Source organism: Marmota flaviventris, chromosome 19 (assembly GCF_047511675.1).
Source record: "Marmota flaviventris isolate mMarFla1 chromosome 19, mMarFla1.hap1, whole genome shotgun sequence".
NCBI lineage: Eukaryota > Metazoa > Chordata > Mammalia > Rodentia > Sciuridae > Marmota > Marmota flaviventris.
This window is the reverse complement of record NC_092516.1, coordinates 16,663,566-16,678,360: the sequence shown is the minus strand read 5'-3', so window position 1 is coordinate 16,678,360 and position 14,795 is coordinate 16,663,566. Positions and strand designations below refer to the sequence as shown.

Here is a 14,795-nt window from a genome sequence, read left to right as displayed (position 1 = left end):
CCCTGGAGCCCGGGCCCCACAGGGAACACAGCCACAGTGAAGACTCACATGTGTTTAATGCGTATAAAGCCGAGGAAGGGGCAGTCCCGATTCAATAGAAATTCTCTGTGCAATTCATCTGGTGGGCTGCGTGAGAGCAAGAGCCAGAACCCACACCCCCACATGTACAAAAATAACTTACACACCCCACCTGCAGGGCCACGGAGCTCCTGCCCAGCCCCCAGGGCTGGGGCACACTACAGAAACTGCCCACGGGAGCCAACCAGCGCAGGCCCGGGAGCTGGTGGGAGGGAGGAGGCGCCAGTCCAGAGGGGGAGGCCTAGGAGGAGGCCTTGAGGCGATGGCAGGCCGAGCGCGAGCCCAGGAGTTTGTCCACCATGGTGCGGGCGTAGCGCAGCCGGCTGGCCAGCTCCTTGCAGCAGCCGAACTCCTCCAGCAGGCTCAGGCGGTACGTGCGGAAGTCCCGCTTCTCGTCAATGTAGGTCACGGCTGCCATCAGCGGACACAGGATGAGTTTGGTATGGTCCTGGAAGAAGGGAAGGGAGGCAGGAGATCCCAGCTGCCAGTATGCGCAGGGGACGCGGGAGGAAGGCACCGCAGCTGGGGGAGGGGGAGCGCCGCTTGGCTCCCCGCCCAGTGCCTGCAGCCGAGGACCCACACCCACACTCCCGCCCCCCCATCCACCCTTCTCCTGCCCCCCCATCCACCCTTCTCCTGCCCCGTCTACCTGGAAGAAGTTGATCTGTACGGTGCCATTGCTCAGGTGCAAGATGATGGCGCTGCGGGTGCGGAACCAGGTGCGCAGGTAGGGGAGTCGCGCCAGCTCGTCACCCTCGCGTGGCGTGATGTTGGCGCCCGCCTTCAGCAAGTGTTCGCTCATGTAATTGCGGAAGTACTTCAGGAGGGTGATCTGGAGGGAGAGTGGGGAATGGCTTCTGTGGGCTTCTGAGATTGGAGCCCGTGCTGCGCAGTGGCCCACCCCCGGCCACCCACAGCCGCCAGGGGCTCAGCTCACCTTCTTCATCAAGGAGTTGGGGTGGGAGCTCACGGAGAGGTAGGACTCGGTGCCGTCGCGCTCTATGTATTGCAGGCTGTCCCCGTCGTCGTATAGGATGAGGCGCGTGGAGTCATTGAAGAGCACCCCTACACTGTTGTCACAGAGCTGATACCCTAGAGGCAGGGGGAGGGAGACCTCAGAAAGGGGAAGGAAGGGGGGGGGGGGACTGGCGACTGGAACTGGGAGGCCTGGGGTGCAGATAGGAGAGTTCTGAGAGAAGGGGACCTGGGAGCCACAAAAGACCAGAGCTTGTAACAACTTCAAGGGTCACTGGCTGACCTGAGCCACCCCCCATTCTGGGAGAGACCTACCGAGGCCATACTTGTCGGAGTAGTCCACCCACTTGCTGACCCAGAAGATGGGGATGCAAGCGGGATCCTCTGCCTCCTCTGGAACGAACAGACAGACCACTGATCAGAACCAGTCTCCTCCCGGCCCACTCAGAGCCCACACCCAGGAAGCTTGCTGAGCACCCACTGCTCTGTCCAAGGGCCTGGGGCCCCAGAGAAGGCACAGCTGGGCCTCTGCCACCAACGAGCCAAAACGAGTGGCAGCAAACACATCTAACTGGCAAGTTATCACTCAATGCACCAAGTTCCACCCCTCCAGCAGGCTGGCGTTCACAGAAAGCCTACTGCATGCCAGGAGTTGGGGTGGGAACTCGTGGAGATAGTTAGCAAGATACAAAACCCTGGCCCTTGAGCTCACATGTGAGGTGGGGGGGGGGGGGGGAAGATTAATCAAAACACATATGGACAAACTCCATAAGTTATTTCTCTCATGGTAAAAGTCAGTGCCTAACTGGATTAAAAAACTGAGCAAATACACAATTCTGAATATATCAGATTGTTACGTTCAGTGCATGAAACAATTATTTTAAACGCACTAAACAAAGCAAGGAATTTTGGAATATGCTGGGTGATACGGTTATGGATAACTAACTACCCAGCAGGTAAAGGGTTGAGAGGGCCAGCAGTGAGTGCCAGGAGATGTTTGTGGAGCAGACATTGGAAGAAGCAAGAGTTCGAGGCTCGCAGATGTGGGGAGGAAGCGCATTCCAGGGGCAGGAGCAGAAGGAACTAAAGCCCTGGGGCTGGGTCTCGGTGTCTGAAGGGAAGGCTGGGATCTACTGAGCAAGTGAACAGCATGCACAGACGTACAGAGGTGACACGCTGCCATGCTAGAAGGTGGAATACTTGTAGTGCAAGAAAAAGGCCACCGGGGCCCCACCCTGAGGGCCTTGGGTGTCAGGCTCACTCATTTAAATTTTGATCAACAGGAAACAGAAACCAAAGGGAGTCAGACACTATTGACTTTCCCTGCTCCTCCAGGTGGCCCCAGCACCCCCTCCCCCACCCGGGCCCTGCAGTACTCACCTTGCCTCACCAGCCCTCGCTCTGCGGGCTTGGAGGCATTGACACTGTGTAACTGCTGCAGCATGTCACTGAGGTGGCATTCAACCGCCTCATTCGTCTCCCGAACCACTGGTTCCTCTTTTTCCCGAGGACGATCAGGCTGGGGCTTCTCCGTGCCTAGGAAGGTGACAGTCATTAGCTGGGCACAAAATGGGGTGTGTCGTAGGCGGGGACACAGGACCCCCATCACAGCTGGCACTCTTCCCAGAGAAGAGCTTGTAGCTACCACTGCTTTGGGGAAACTGAGTCAGTATTCGATTATCAGAGCAGCTGCTGTGCTCCTGTGACAGCACCTGGTGCTCACCAGGAGGCCACAGAGCTTCAGGCACTCAGGCCTCTGACCCAACAGCGTGGCCTCGCAGGACATCACCTGTCACCTAGGGAGACAGCCTGAAATCACCTACAGCTCAGAGCTGCTGCGCTTTAGGCAAAGAATTAAAGGCATCCTCGGTATCCAGAAAGACCCAGGACTGAGAACTCATAATTCATGGATTTAGTAGGCAACTTAATGAAAATGTAAGATTTTTCCACCTTAAAATTTCTTTTATACAATACTGAATTTATATAATGCTGAAACTAGATACATATGAAATGTTAAAATGTAATATTAATTCTTCTCAGGAGTGAATAGTAAGCCCAAATTTAAAACAAATGTGCAATCCAAAAAAAAAAAAAAAAAAATCGTTTTATATGCCTAGATGTAACCAAAGAATCTGAAAAGATGCATAATAAATTCACATTGGTTACACCTGGGCAGGAGAAACATGGATGATTTTCACTGTCTTGAATGCCTAAATGTTTAATCCCCCTCTTCCCAACATGTGCTAGTTCTCCTTGTATAAGTGAAAATTTTCTTAAAGTAAGTTTTCAAAAATAGCAAAATAAATAAATAAAACACTATGCTAGTATGGGGACTTCAGTGTGAAATAATAAGAATTAGAGATTGGATTTAAAAACCTTAGGGAAGGGGCTGAGGATGTGGCACTCGCCTGGCATGTGTGTGGCCCGGGTTCGATCCTCAGCACCATTTACAAAACGAAGATGTTGTGTCCGCCGAAAACTAAAAAATAAATATTAAAAAAATTCTCTCTCTCAAAAAAAAAAAAAAAACCCTAGGGAAGGGGCTGGGGTTGTGGCTCAGTGGTAGAGCACTTGCCTAGCATGTATGAGGCACTGGGTTCAATTCTTAGCACCACAATTAAATAAATGTCCATCAACAACTAGTAAAATATTTTTTTAAAAACCCTAATGAACAAGTGAGGGGCAGTGTGTAGAACAGATAAACAAATGTTAATAACCACTGAAAAGCAGTGAGAATACATGGAAATTCATCATAGTTCTCTATGTTTGGGTAAGTAAGTTTTTTTTTTTTTAATGCTAAATATTTCAAATTAAAAACAAAAGAAAAAGTGATCCTTAAAATAATAGTATGCTAGCCCAAAGAATAAGATAGATCCATGAGTCCATTGCTAATATGAATAACTACGTAAATGGAAGAGAAGGGACAACACTTCGTTGTAGAAGAAATCCAATCAATGATATGTAAAAGGCAAGGGGGGGGGGGGGGTAGAAAAAGAAAAAACAAAAAAACAAAACAGCATTTGCATACCTGAGTATTAGCCTGCGCAAAGCCCTAGGATCAATCCCCAGCATCACAAAAAGAAAAAAATATACACAGTAATAGTTGCTGCAAAAAATCAACACATGGAGGCAAAAACTAATGGGCAACGGTTTGAGGAGAAAGAAGATAGTCTCAGAATAGTTCCCTGCAAGATATTTATTGATGATACAAGGAAAATAGTAACTTTGCAATGAAGAAACCCATCAGATGCCCCCTTAACCAAGTGGTCAAGATTAACATCACCAATTTAAAAAAAAAGCTGGGCCCAGTGGCACACACTTGTAATCTTAGTGGCTCAGGAGGCCGAGGCAAGAGGATCCCGAGCTCAAAGCCAGCCTCAGCAATTTAGTGAGGCCCTCAAGCAACTAAGTGAGACCCTGTCTCTAAATAAAATACAAAATAGGGCTGGGACATGGCTAAGTGGTCGAATGCCCCGAGTTCAATCCCCGGTACCAAAAAAAACCAAAATCCAACATGAGATAGAACACAGAGAGGAACATATCAGTTCTGCAGTAGTCTTGCCAAAAATGCACAACTCCAATGTAAGCTCAAGGAAGCATCGAAATCAAATTAGGGGTCGGGGAGAGCTCTATTAGTCACTTAAATAGTAAGTATAATCTTGAAAAACAAATTGAAAGATATTCTAGGAAATAACCTCACCAGTGCTTTTCAAAGGGCCATGACCACGAAACACAGACTGAGGCTGTGTCCTAGGTTGGAGGAGACTAAGGCAACATGACAGCTAAATGCCAAGTGGGGTCCTGAATGGCATAGAACAGGGGTATGATGGGAAAAAACTGATGGGTCTGAGGAAAGGCTGATATTTGTTGTATTGTCCCAAAGCTAATGTCTCTCTTTTTTTTTTAAGGGGGGGGGGAGGGGGGAGGGGAGAGGGGGAGGGGGAGGGGGAGAGAGGAGAGAGAATATCTTTTTTTTTTGGTAGATGGACACAACACAATGCCTTTTTAAAAAAAAATTTTTTTTTTATGTGGTACTGAGAATCGAACCTGGGTCCCACCTGTGCTAGGCGAGCGCTCTACCACTGAGCCACAATCCCAGCCCTAATGTCTCAGTTTTGATAACTGTTTCATGGTTAAGCGAGAGTCTGACATTTGAGGAAACTGGATGAAGAGCTTATGGGACTCTGCTTTATTTTATTTTGTAACTCTTCTACGTAGGCCCCAAATTAATTCCAAAAAGTTTTAAAAGCAAGCAAGTAATCCCTAAAAGCCCAAAACTGAAATAGTTCTAAGTTCTGTATTAAAATGGGGACATATCCACACAGAGAAACAAAGTATTTCAAGCTACTTTTAAAAAAATATATTTCACAAAGGATAGTTTAAGCAAAGCAGAACTTTAGAACATTGGAACCACTTTATATATGTCAAAATTTTGGACTATGTTAAGATTTTCAACTTAAGAAATACATCCAAGTATAAAAATCAGAAGTAAAAAAATATATATATAACACATTTCTGTCTGAATCAGACACTTAAATTAACCAAAGAAAAACATTAACTCCAAAGTGGAGAAGACAATTGTTATAAGATGACATTTGGGGGTGGGGGGCAACATTGGATCCATGTTCAAAGGCTTGAACTTGATAATGGTGTCTGCCAGGTACCGTGGTTAGTAAAAGACGCTGTTTTTAGGAACTATACAGTTAACTATTAAGGGCAATGGACAAGATGTATATGAGATATTTTCAAATGGCTCAGAAAAAAAAGGAAAAGATACATGGAGAGAGACTGACAAAGCAAATATGGAAAAAATGTAATTGGTGGATCTGGGGAAAAGGAAAGTATAGGAGTTAGTCCTATCTACCACCTTTTCATAAGCTTGATCAATATAAAAATAAAACATTAAGATGATAAAATCAGAAATATCATAAACACGAGGTTTCCCCTCAAATATGCATTTCCTAACTCCACCCTCTGACAGGACCCAGCAAAGACAGTCTCTGTGATGGCGTGTGGTTTTGTAAGAAAATGTCCATCCTTTTAAAGAGACGCATACTGAAGTTTTAGGGGTAAATGGTGGAGTGCTAGAGTTCACTTTAAAAACACTTCAAAGGAACCACCAAGTAGATGAAGCAAATGTTTCAAGATCTGTGCGAGTGTTAAGTGGTGGGTCCAGGGGGTCTACTGCATTATGTCCTAGGTGTATATGTGAAATGTTTCATATTTTCTCAATGAACCATGCAAGAGTGATCATGGGAACTTTTCAAAGTGATCCAAAAGTATTTTTCAGGCTTTTGGGCTCAGCCATTTTCTTCTTGAGCCCAACACCCTGATCCAGCCAAGTTGTGTAAGGTCTGCTTTCCTGATAGAGCCCTGGGGCAGGAGGACACCAGGTCCTTCTGGATCGGGGCCAGTCCCATGCCACACCTGAGGTCTGGAGGCCAAACAGCAAGCTGTCTATGCCTCTAAATCCTGGGCTCTGCTGGATCACCCTGACCCATGCTTACCTTTATTGAGGACCGTGAGAGGCTTCCGGTTACTGGGGTCAAGGCTGCTGGGAGCAATTGAAAACCTTGGTGGGATGGTGAGGCATGTGATGGGGAGACGGACAGGGATGTAGCCAGAAGTGAAGAACTCGTCATCGAGCAGCTCGTGAATGGTGGGGCGGGCAGTGGGATCCGTCTGGAGCATCTTTTGGATGAGGGAGGCAGCCACAGGGTTGATGTGCTGGAACAGAGAGCGCAAGCCTTAAGCAGGAGGTGACAGGGACCCCACATGCAGCACTGCCACGGTGGCCTGCAGGACCAGCCCACATGTAGACAGGCCCCTAGTCTCAAGGATGCCACAGGTCAGCAGTCCAGAGCAATGCCAAGTTCTCCACGATCAGCTTTGCTGACTCAACAAGGGTGGGCTTAAGTGGCGAGTATGACTGTTTCCTTCCCCTTGAGACTCAGGGTTAACTTGGCATAATTTCTCTCCTGAACTTGCCCTTGTACACTTACAGTTGTTCACCACTAGAGGAGCACTGAAGAACAGGCCTTGAGGTTCGAAGACCTGCAGTTAGATCTCCGCTTTGGCCTTTAGTACCAGCTTGACAAGTAATCTGGACTTTCTAATGCCTTTGCATCTGCATCTGTAAAATGGGAACACAGCCCCAAGCCTGGAGCCCCACTGAGAACATTCAATGGGATACAATCTAGCACAGGGCCAATGCACAGGAAGGGCTTAGCACTGATTCTGCACTTACTATGTACCAGGAAAGTGTTCCAAGTGCTTCCTGTCTATTAACTCATTTGCCCTCACAAAAACATCTGGGCGTAGGGATGAGGACACTGAGGCACACAGAGGCACAAGAGGCACAGAGAGGGTGAGGGCCTTGCCTAAGAATCCACACCCAGCAAGAGGTGGAGATGTACTCCCACCCATGGAATCTGGTCACCTTGGGTCATTCCTTGCTGTCTTTCTAATAATGAACTCTTTGTGACTCAACAAGGGTGGACTTAAGTGGCGAGTACGATTGTTTGAAGACAGCAAGTCACCAGTTGAGGACACCAAATGGCTAGGTGCCAGCCTCTGAAACAGGCTATTCCTTTAAACAAACTTGTGCCAGTGGCTGTGAAAATTGGACACCATTTTGCCATTGCAAAGCCCTTGGATTCACAGTGGCTCACAATTCAGTGAGTGCTTACTGGATGCAAGTACTCTTCGAGAAGCTCCAGAGGCAGTCCCTCCACCTTATTAATGGGAAACTCAGCAGAGTCAAGACACTGGCCAGGCGTGACCTGGATGCTAAGCAGAAGAGTCCATTTGAATTAAGCTGGTCCATTTCCAAAGCATGAACCCATCTGCCTGATTGTCTCCTGTAATTTTTCCCTTCTTTTTACATAGCTTTTCTACCTACTTTCAATAATCTACAAACTTCCACTAGAAAAAAAATGCTTACATGTACATATGCATCAAGTTCTAGAGGCAACATCAGATAAACATCCCCTATAGCTCCGTGGACCCCTAGACCTATCTCTGTCCTCAGTATAGAGTTGGGCTCAGTAAGTAGCTTCTGGAGAAAAATAAATTTAATTTTAAAGTGTTGTTAGTCACCTTGGGAATACTGTATTCATTCTTCTTGATCCGGAGGTAGGTCTCTTTTAGGCAAGATGTCTCAAAAGGTGGTTTGCCCACTAACAAGGTATACCTGTAAGCACAAGGTCAGATTCAGCACAAGCCTCTCAGGCAAAAATGCAAATGCAGAAGTAGCCTCAGGGCCAGAGGGAAGAGCAGGCATCCTTTGGACACACTCTGCCTAGCAGCCCCGAGATCAATAGCTAGGATGAGCCTTCAGTAGAATACAAGTGACCAGACCTGGATTCCAATGGGCCAGGGATTGTTCCCCGCTGGCCTGCAGTGATCCAGGGCCTGAGGCTGCAGGCCATCTACATCAGGTCAGTAGGTGGACTACCTGCTCCTGTAGGAGCAGCTCCATGTTCAGTAACTCTGTACTGAAGGTTTGTCGGTTTTATTTGAAAAAAAGTTCCATTGCCAAGAAGTCTGAAAGCCATTGCTACAACCGACGTCTAACCCCCCAGTACCCAGGCCAACAACGACACCACAGATTACACCTAAAAAAGCCCAGGCCTCTGCTCACCACTAACCCTTCTCTGCTAGGCTTGATCCAGATATCAAGGCACCTCCCACCCCGTGCTGATCAGAGTTTCTAAAACTTCACTGTGCAAAGGAAACATCCAAATTCCAATTTGGTAGGTATAGTCTGGGTCCTGAGATTCTTCATTTCTAACAAGCTTTTCAGCTGATGCTGCTGTTGCTGCTGGTCTCAGAGGCCACGGCAAGGTTGTGGAGGCCTCCAGCCCCTTCCCTGAAGCTAAGGCCCAGGCCATGGGAATCCAAGTGATGAGGAAAGCTATGGTAAGGTGTTGTCTGGGGGCAGCCTTTCCACAAGGCAGAGGGATCCACAGGATGAATGCAGCCAGGCGGATGTCTCAAAGGGCTCCTTCTGAGGCCAAATAGGGCCGGAGCCAACTCCCAACTTACATGATACACCCAATGGACCACACATCCACCTCGAAACTGTGCCCCTTCTTGCTCAGCACCTCGGGAGCTATGTAATTAGGAGTCCCGCACAGGGTCTTCTTCCGCTCCCCATCATATTCCACCTTGGTTGCCAGTCCAAAATCCCCTGGGACAGAGGGAGGAAGAGGGGGTACTCAGATGCTAGCCTCACTGCAGACAGCTGGCTCAGGCTTGCCCACAAGCAACAGAGTCATTTGATCCCACAAGCCTCTGTTCCTCCTGGGCAGGAAGGCTTACCCAGAATCCCCCTTGCACTGGCCACAGGGACCAGGGCCTCCTGCTGACCTTTCTCAACCCTCCTCTTAGAAAAGGGAATTGACAGAACAATCCTTTGGGGATTAAAGGAATACCCTTTAAGACAGCTGCTTAGCAAGTTGGTAAGGCAGTGACAGGGAGAGGTGGGGACAGGGGCAAGCCAGAGGGAGAATCTATGAGACACACCTGCTTTTCGGCCTAGCACAGGTGCCCTGAGGGAATGCTGCCCTTGCTATAGTGGAGCTTCCAGTTTAAAGAAGCTCCAAATCCAAATTTTCGGGCCATGTCTCCAAATTTTAAAAATGGAAGCTGGCTGGCCGGTAGCTCAGTGGTAGAGTGCTCTCCCAGCACTCCAGAAGCACCTCTCCCAAATAAGAAACGAATTCAAATTATTTTCCTAAGATACCATGTCGGGGCATACAAATGAAGCATCTTGAAGGCCAGACTCAGGCTTGTGGGCTCCGTTTTAAACTTCTAAAGAGACATCTAAAGGCGACAGCAGCCCAGCCTTCCCACAATCCTCTTCCTCCCTCGCCTCCTGATACCCTCTCCCCAGGCGCCTGCTCATTCCCACCATGACAACAGTGGCGTCGAGCCCCCTCCGGGCCGGGCCGAGCAGCGTCTCACCTATTTTCACCTCCAGACTCTCGTTCAGAAAGAGGTTGCCCAGCTTGAGGTCCCTGTGAATCACCCGGTTTCGGTGCAGGTACTGGCAGCCCAGGACGATTTGCCGCAGGTAGTAGCGGGCCTCGGGCTCGGTCAGCGCTTTCCGCCTCTTGTGCAACTCCAAGAGCGACTGGAGGAGAAGGGGAGGCGGACTTGAGGGTTACCTGGCAAAGGAGCCCTGGACGAACCCGGACCCTGGCGGACCGAAGGGTCTGGGCAGGTTTCTCCCTACCGGATCCTCCCCCGCCCGCGCCCTCTCCAGGACCCTGCAGTCGCCTGCAGCACCCCCTTTCCTACGGTCCCTCCTCCAGCCCCCCTCTGGCAGCTCGAGTCCCCAAGCTCCCGATCTTCTCCGGAAGCTCAGAAGTTCGGCCCCAAGCACCCTCTCCCGGACCCAGCCCACTCCGGAAGCTCTGGCCCGCGGCGCCCCCGACCCAGGAATCTTCAGCAGCCGCCGGGCTCCTGCACCGCCCAACGCACACTTCGCGTCCAGGAGACGCCTTTCCTAGCAGCAGCAGGACTGGGCCACTTGGCCGGAACCTCCTTCCTAGCAGCTCCGAGAGCCCAGCAGCCCAGAGCGGGGCCCATTTCCATTCCCAGCTCGAGGGTTCCCAGCACCCACTCTCCAGCAGCCTCCAGCAGCTCCGGGTCCCAAGCGCCCCTTTCCGGGAAACTCTTTCCCAGCAGCTCCAAGTCCGGACACCCCAACGGAGCCCCCAGGCAGCTCCAGGGCCCCCGCCGCAGCCACACTCACCCTCCGGCGGCAGAGCTCCAACACCACGAACACGAAATCGTTGTCCTCGAAAAAGCCGTGGAAGCCTACGACATGCTGGTGGGCCAGGCTGCGGTGAATGGAGATCTCCATGGACATCTTCTCTTTCTGGTGCGGCTTAAGCAGCAAAGACTTAGGCACGATCTTGCCCGCAAACACCTCTTTGGTGTCTGCGTCCGAGATCTCGAAACACTTGGCAAAGCCGCCTTTGCCCAAAAAGCGGCCCCGCACATAGCGCCGCCGGCTGCGTGGGTCCACTAAGACCTCGGGGATCTCTTTCGCTAGTGGAGCAGCCGCTGGGGCTCCAGCAGCCGGAACCCCGACTTTCCCAGGGTCGGCTGGTGCCCGCGCCAGCTTCCCCGCAGTCGCCGCCGCACTCATGTTCCCAGAGTTGCTCAGGAGACCTGGCTGGGTGGGTGCAGAGGCTCCGCTCCGCTCTGCACCGCTCCGCTCCTCCCCGAATTCAAACGCGGCGCTGGGAACGTTACAAAAGCCTACGCGCCACTGATTGGCCGCGGGGATTTAAAATCCAAACCCGCCCGGCGCGCGGCACCATGGGAGTGACCAGAGCCGCAGCCGCCTTTAATTCCGTATCCAGCCCCTTAGAAAACTTGATTGACAGCATCCGCAGACAGCCTGCACGTGTGATAGCCTGGGAAACCCTACCTCGCGTGGGGATGCGGAGACCCAGCCCCGGGAGGGGACAGTTGGTTTAGGGTTTGCCTCCAGCGGCCGGGGAAGCTCCTGCAGTTCAGTCGCGCCTCCTCCTGGTGGCTTTTCCTAACACCTTCCTCCCTCCGCCTCCCGTCTCCTGGAATAGAGACTCTTTAAGCCCAGAGACCTGGCAGCACAAAGAGGCGGCTTAGGACAGTACCTGACTGCCATCATCAGCTCTCTGCCAAACCAGGGTAAACAAACTGAAATCTAAGTAAAAATGGGATGCTTGTCCTGTTTTAATGCACCTTTCATGGCAAATCCTCCACATACCCCCACTTCAAATAATGGCTCCCTCTGCGTCCCTGTTTACTGAGCAACTACTTGAAGTTCAGTGCAGGGAGTGACAGCATTACCATCACCTGGGAGCTCGTTAGAAAGGCAAGGACAACTGTTCAGGCTCTACCTGCTCTACAGGGTCAGAATTTGCCTTTAAACAAGGCTGCCCAGGTGATTCCTACACGTGGTGAAGGTCAAGAAGCAACACACACAAACACAGCCAAAGATGCTGGCTCACTGCTGGACCAACCTCCCAGTGGACATTCCAATTTCTTGGTCAGGGGGAGGATGGCTGGTTGGAAGAATGCCTGGCAAACTGGCAGGTCATGGCCAAGTTTGTCTTGCAGGTTGTTTTGTTTGGCTTTTAAAAATTTGAATTCATTTCCAGTATTTAAAAAGGGAGCGCCCATAAAAATGAAGGTTTGTGGCTTTTCCTGAAGGGGAGAAAATCAGCTCAAGCAATTATAAGCCTAGATGCTCTTTCGGTTGGCTGGCATTCCCAGCACCCTCCACACCGTTCCCATTTCCTGTCTGGCTTCTGTAGGCACTGTAGTGGCCACCCTGGAGTGGCAAAGCACCAAGTTAGAAGCTCTTTCTCTGTGCTGCCCTAGCACCTATGGGTCCCTGACGAAACAAAACCTAACCATATAGTCAATGGTCTTTTTGTTTGGGTTTTGTTTTGATACTGGGGATTGAACCCAGGGTCTTGCACATACTAGACAAGTCCTCCCTCTATCACTTAGGGCTACACCCCCAGCCCTCAAACTTGAGCATAATGTCCTCTTTCCTCGCCTCCTGGTTAAGCTGAGAGACAATGATGAGGATTGGTGCTGTGGTTTCTATCCCTCTTCCAAGGTCACAGTGCAATGCCTGATTAAAGAGGGTAGGCACTGAATGTTTGCTGAATAAAAGAAAAGTTAAAATTTTTTTTCAATTAAGCTATTTTTTGTCCCCTTGGTGTGTAATATTTATTTGAAAATTTTCACTGAAATTTAGTATATTTACAGGGAAAAAAAAACATTGTCATAATTCAACAGCTAGGTGAATAATCACAAACTCAAATGCCCTCAGCAAACAGTACCCAGATTGAAAAAAGAAAATGCTACAAGACCCCAGAAGTGCCCCTGATGCACTGTGTGGAGTCCCCAACACCACCTTCCAGTTAATGGCCCACGTGGAGAGAGCCACAGGGCTCCGAGAACAGACATGGCTATGGCATATAACAGAGGAAGGGAATGAAGCAAATCAGAAAAGGAAAAGGTGCAGGCCCAAGTCCAGAGGAAACTGGGTGCAAACTCCCTGTGCGAAGGAGGGGGTTCGAGACTCTAGGCCTGCTTCTGCTTCCAGGCAGCCTGGCTCCAGCTGGGGCTGAACTCCACACTACAGAAGGCAGCAGGTGTCGGGCTGGAGCCTGGTCCAGGCGGTGAGGATGTGTGAAGTCGGGGTTCCAGGCCAACCCCTGCTTTTCCTCAGCTGCAGCACGGGCAGGCTGCAGGGCCAGACAGCTGTGGTCCAGGGCCAGATGACAAGCACAGCTTCCTTTCTCGACAGTCTTAAGAGTCCAGATTGACCCATTCAAAAACAGGCGCATCAGCCTAGGAAATCATCAGCCTCCAAGGGTCAGACTTGAGATTCCAACAAGGGCTCATTAGCGGCTTAACTGCCTTTTCAAAGCCAAATGTGGGTTTCCATCCAGAAACTGGCTCTCTTTCATGTGCTCCCTTTCTTTCCAGAAGCTCCAGTAGACACAAATCACAACAAAAATCACCACCAGTTATAGAGATTTCTCCCGTTGTAGCCACAAAATGCAAATGCCAACGCACCCACTTGTGACAAAAAGCCAGGAAGTTGTATGTCATGGACACCTTTTTTTTGATGGGGAAGATCCTCCTGGCATTGATAAAATTATAAACATATAATATTTTAAATCCATTTTATATATCCAGGTGCAACAGTCATAAAATACAAAGCCATTTTTTTTTAAATAGTATTTATTTTTTAGCATTTGGCAGACACAACATCTTTGTTTGTATGTGGTGCTGAGGATCGAACCCGGGCCCCACGCATGCCAGGCGAGCGCGCTACCACTTGAGCCACATCCCCAGCCCCACAAAGCCATTTTTTAACCTTTATTTTATTTATTTACTGAGGATCAAACTCAGTGCCTCACAGTTGCTAGGCAAGAGTTCTATCACTGAGCCCCAGCTCTAGCTCACAAAGCCAATTTCTTAAATGCAAATTTTCTCAGATCCCTAAAAGTAAATTCTGCATTTATCGAGTTAATGTTGCAGTGTTACAGGTTACAAGCCTGCCATTTGAACTCTTGGGCAGAATGTCCACACCACAAAGTATGATTTTTAAGCCATGGAATAAACCAATAAAACAAGTTAGAGTGTTCTGCATTCACATATCCAAAGAACTATTGTTGAGTATCCATGTATGCTTTATTTATTCCATTTAGAAACATTTACCAAAAAATGAGGAAGCATTGAGGAAAATATCCCTAATTTCTTGGGGTCCTTTAATACCTGTTTTCATAGTCCCTTCTCTTTGACGACATGAAGTTTTCATTTTTATTTTTGCTTTGTTTTGAGACTAGTGGCACTGTGTTGCTAAGACGGGGCTTGGAGTTTCCAGGTTCCTATGTAGCAATTATGGTGTGTTAATACAATCTATCTGCACAGTATCAGTAATAATGATACTAACAGTGAACCCTCATGAGCTCTGATTATGTGCCAGCTTGGCAAAGATGACTGCACTTCATCTTCACAGCGACACCAAGGAGAAAAGAATTATTATTCCTGCTCCGTAGATGAGGAAATGAGCACTTCTGGATGAGGTTGCTTGCCAAGGTTATGTGGCCAGGAGGTGGGAGGATCTGCAACGTCAACCAACTCTGCCGACTCCAAATACACGCACCTGCACAGTGCCTGCCTGCACACAGCCTCTCGGGGCCTTGGTGTTTGTGCTG

General features: G+C 49.4%; 1 protein-coding gene across 1 annotated transcript; it reads right to left on the bottom strand.

Moving 5' to 3' along the window:
• Positions 1 to 37: 37 nt before the first annotated feature.
• On the bottom strand, positions 38 to 12,669 carry Plk1 (polo like kinase 1). The gene is made up of 10 exons (XM_027948523.3): positions 10,814 to 12,669; positions 10,021 to 10,189; positions 9,100 to 9,244; positions 8,152 to 8,245; positions 6,561 to 6,780; positions 2,434 to 2,589; positions 1,369 to 1,446; positions 1,016 to 1,170; positions 728 to 910; positions 38 to 526 (listed from the first exon to the last, which is right to left on the bottom strand). Exons 1-10 carry the CDS (start codon positions 11,210 to 11,212, stop codon positions 320 to 322), a joined length of 1,806 nt encoding a protein of 601 aa, XP_027804324.1. The 5' UTR covers positions 11,213 to 12,669; the 3' UTR covers positions 38 to 319.
• Positions 12,670 to 14,795: the final 2,126 nt, after the last annotated feature.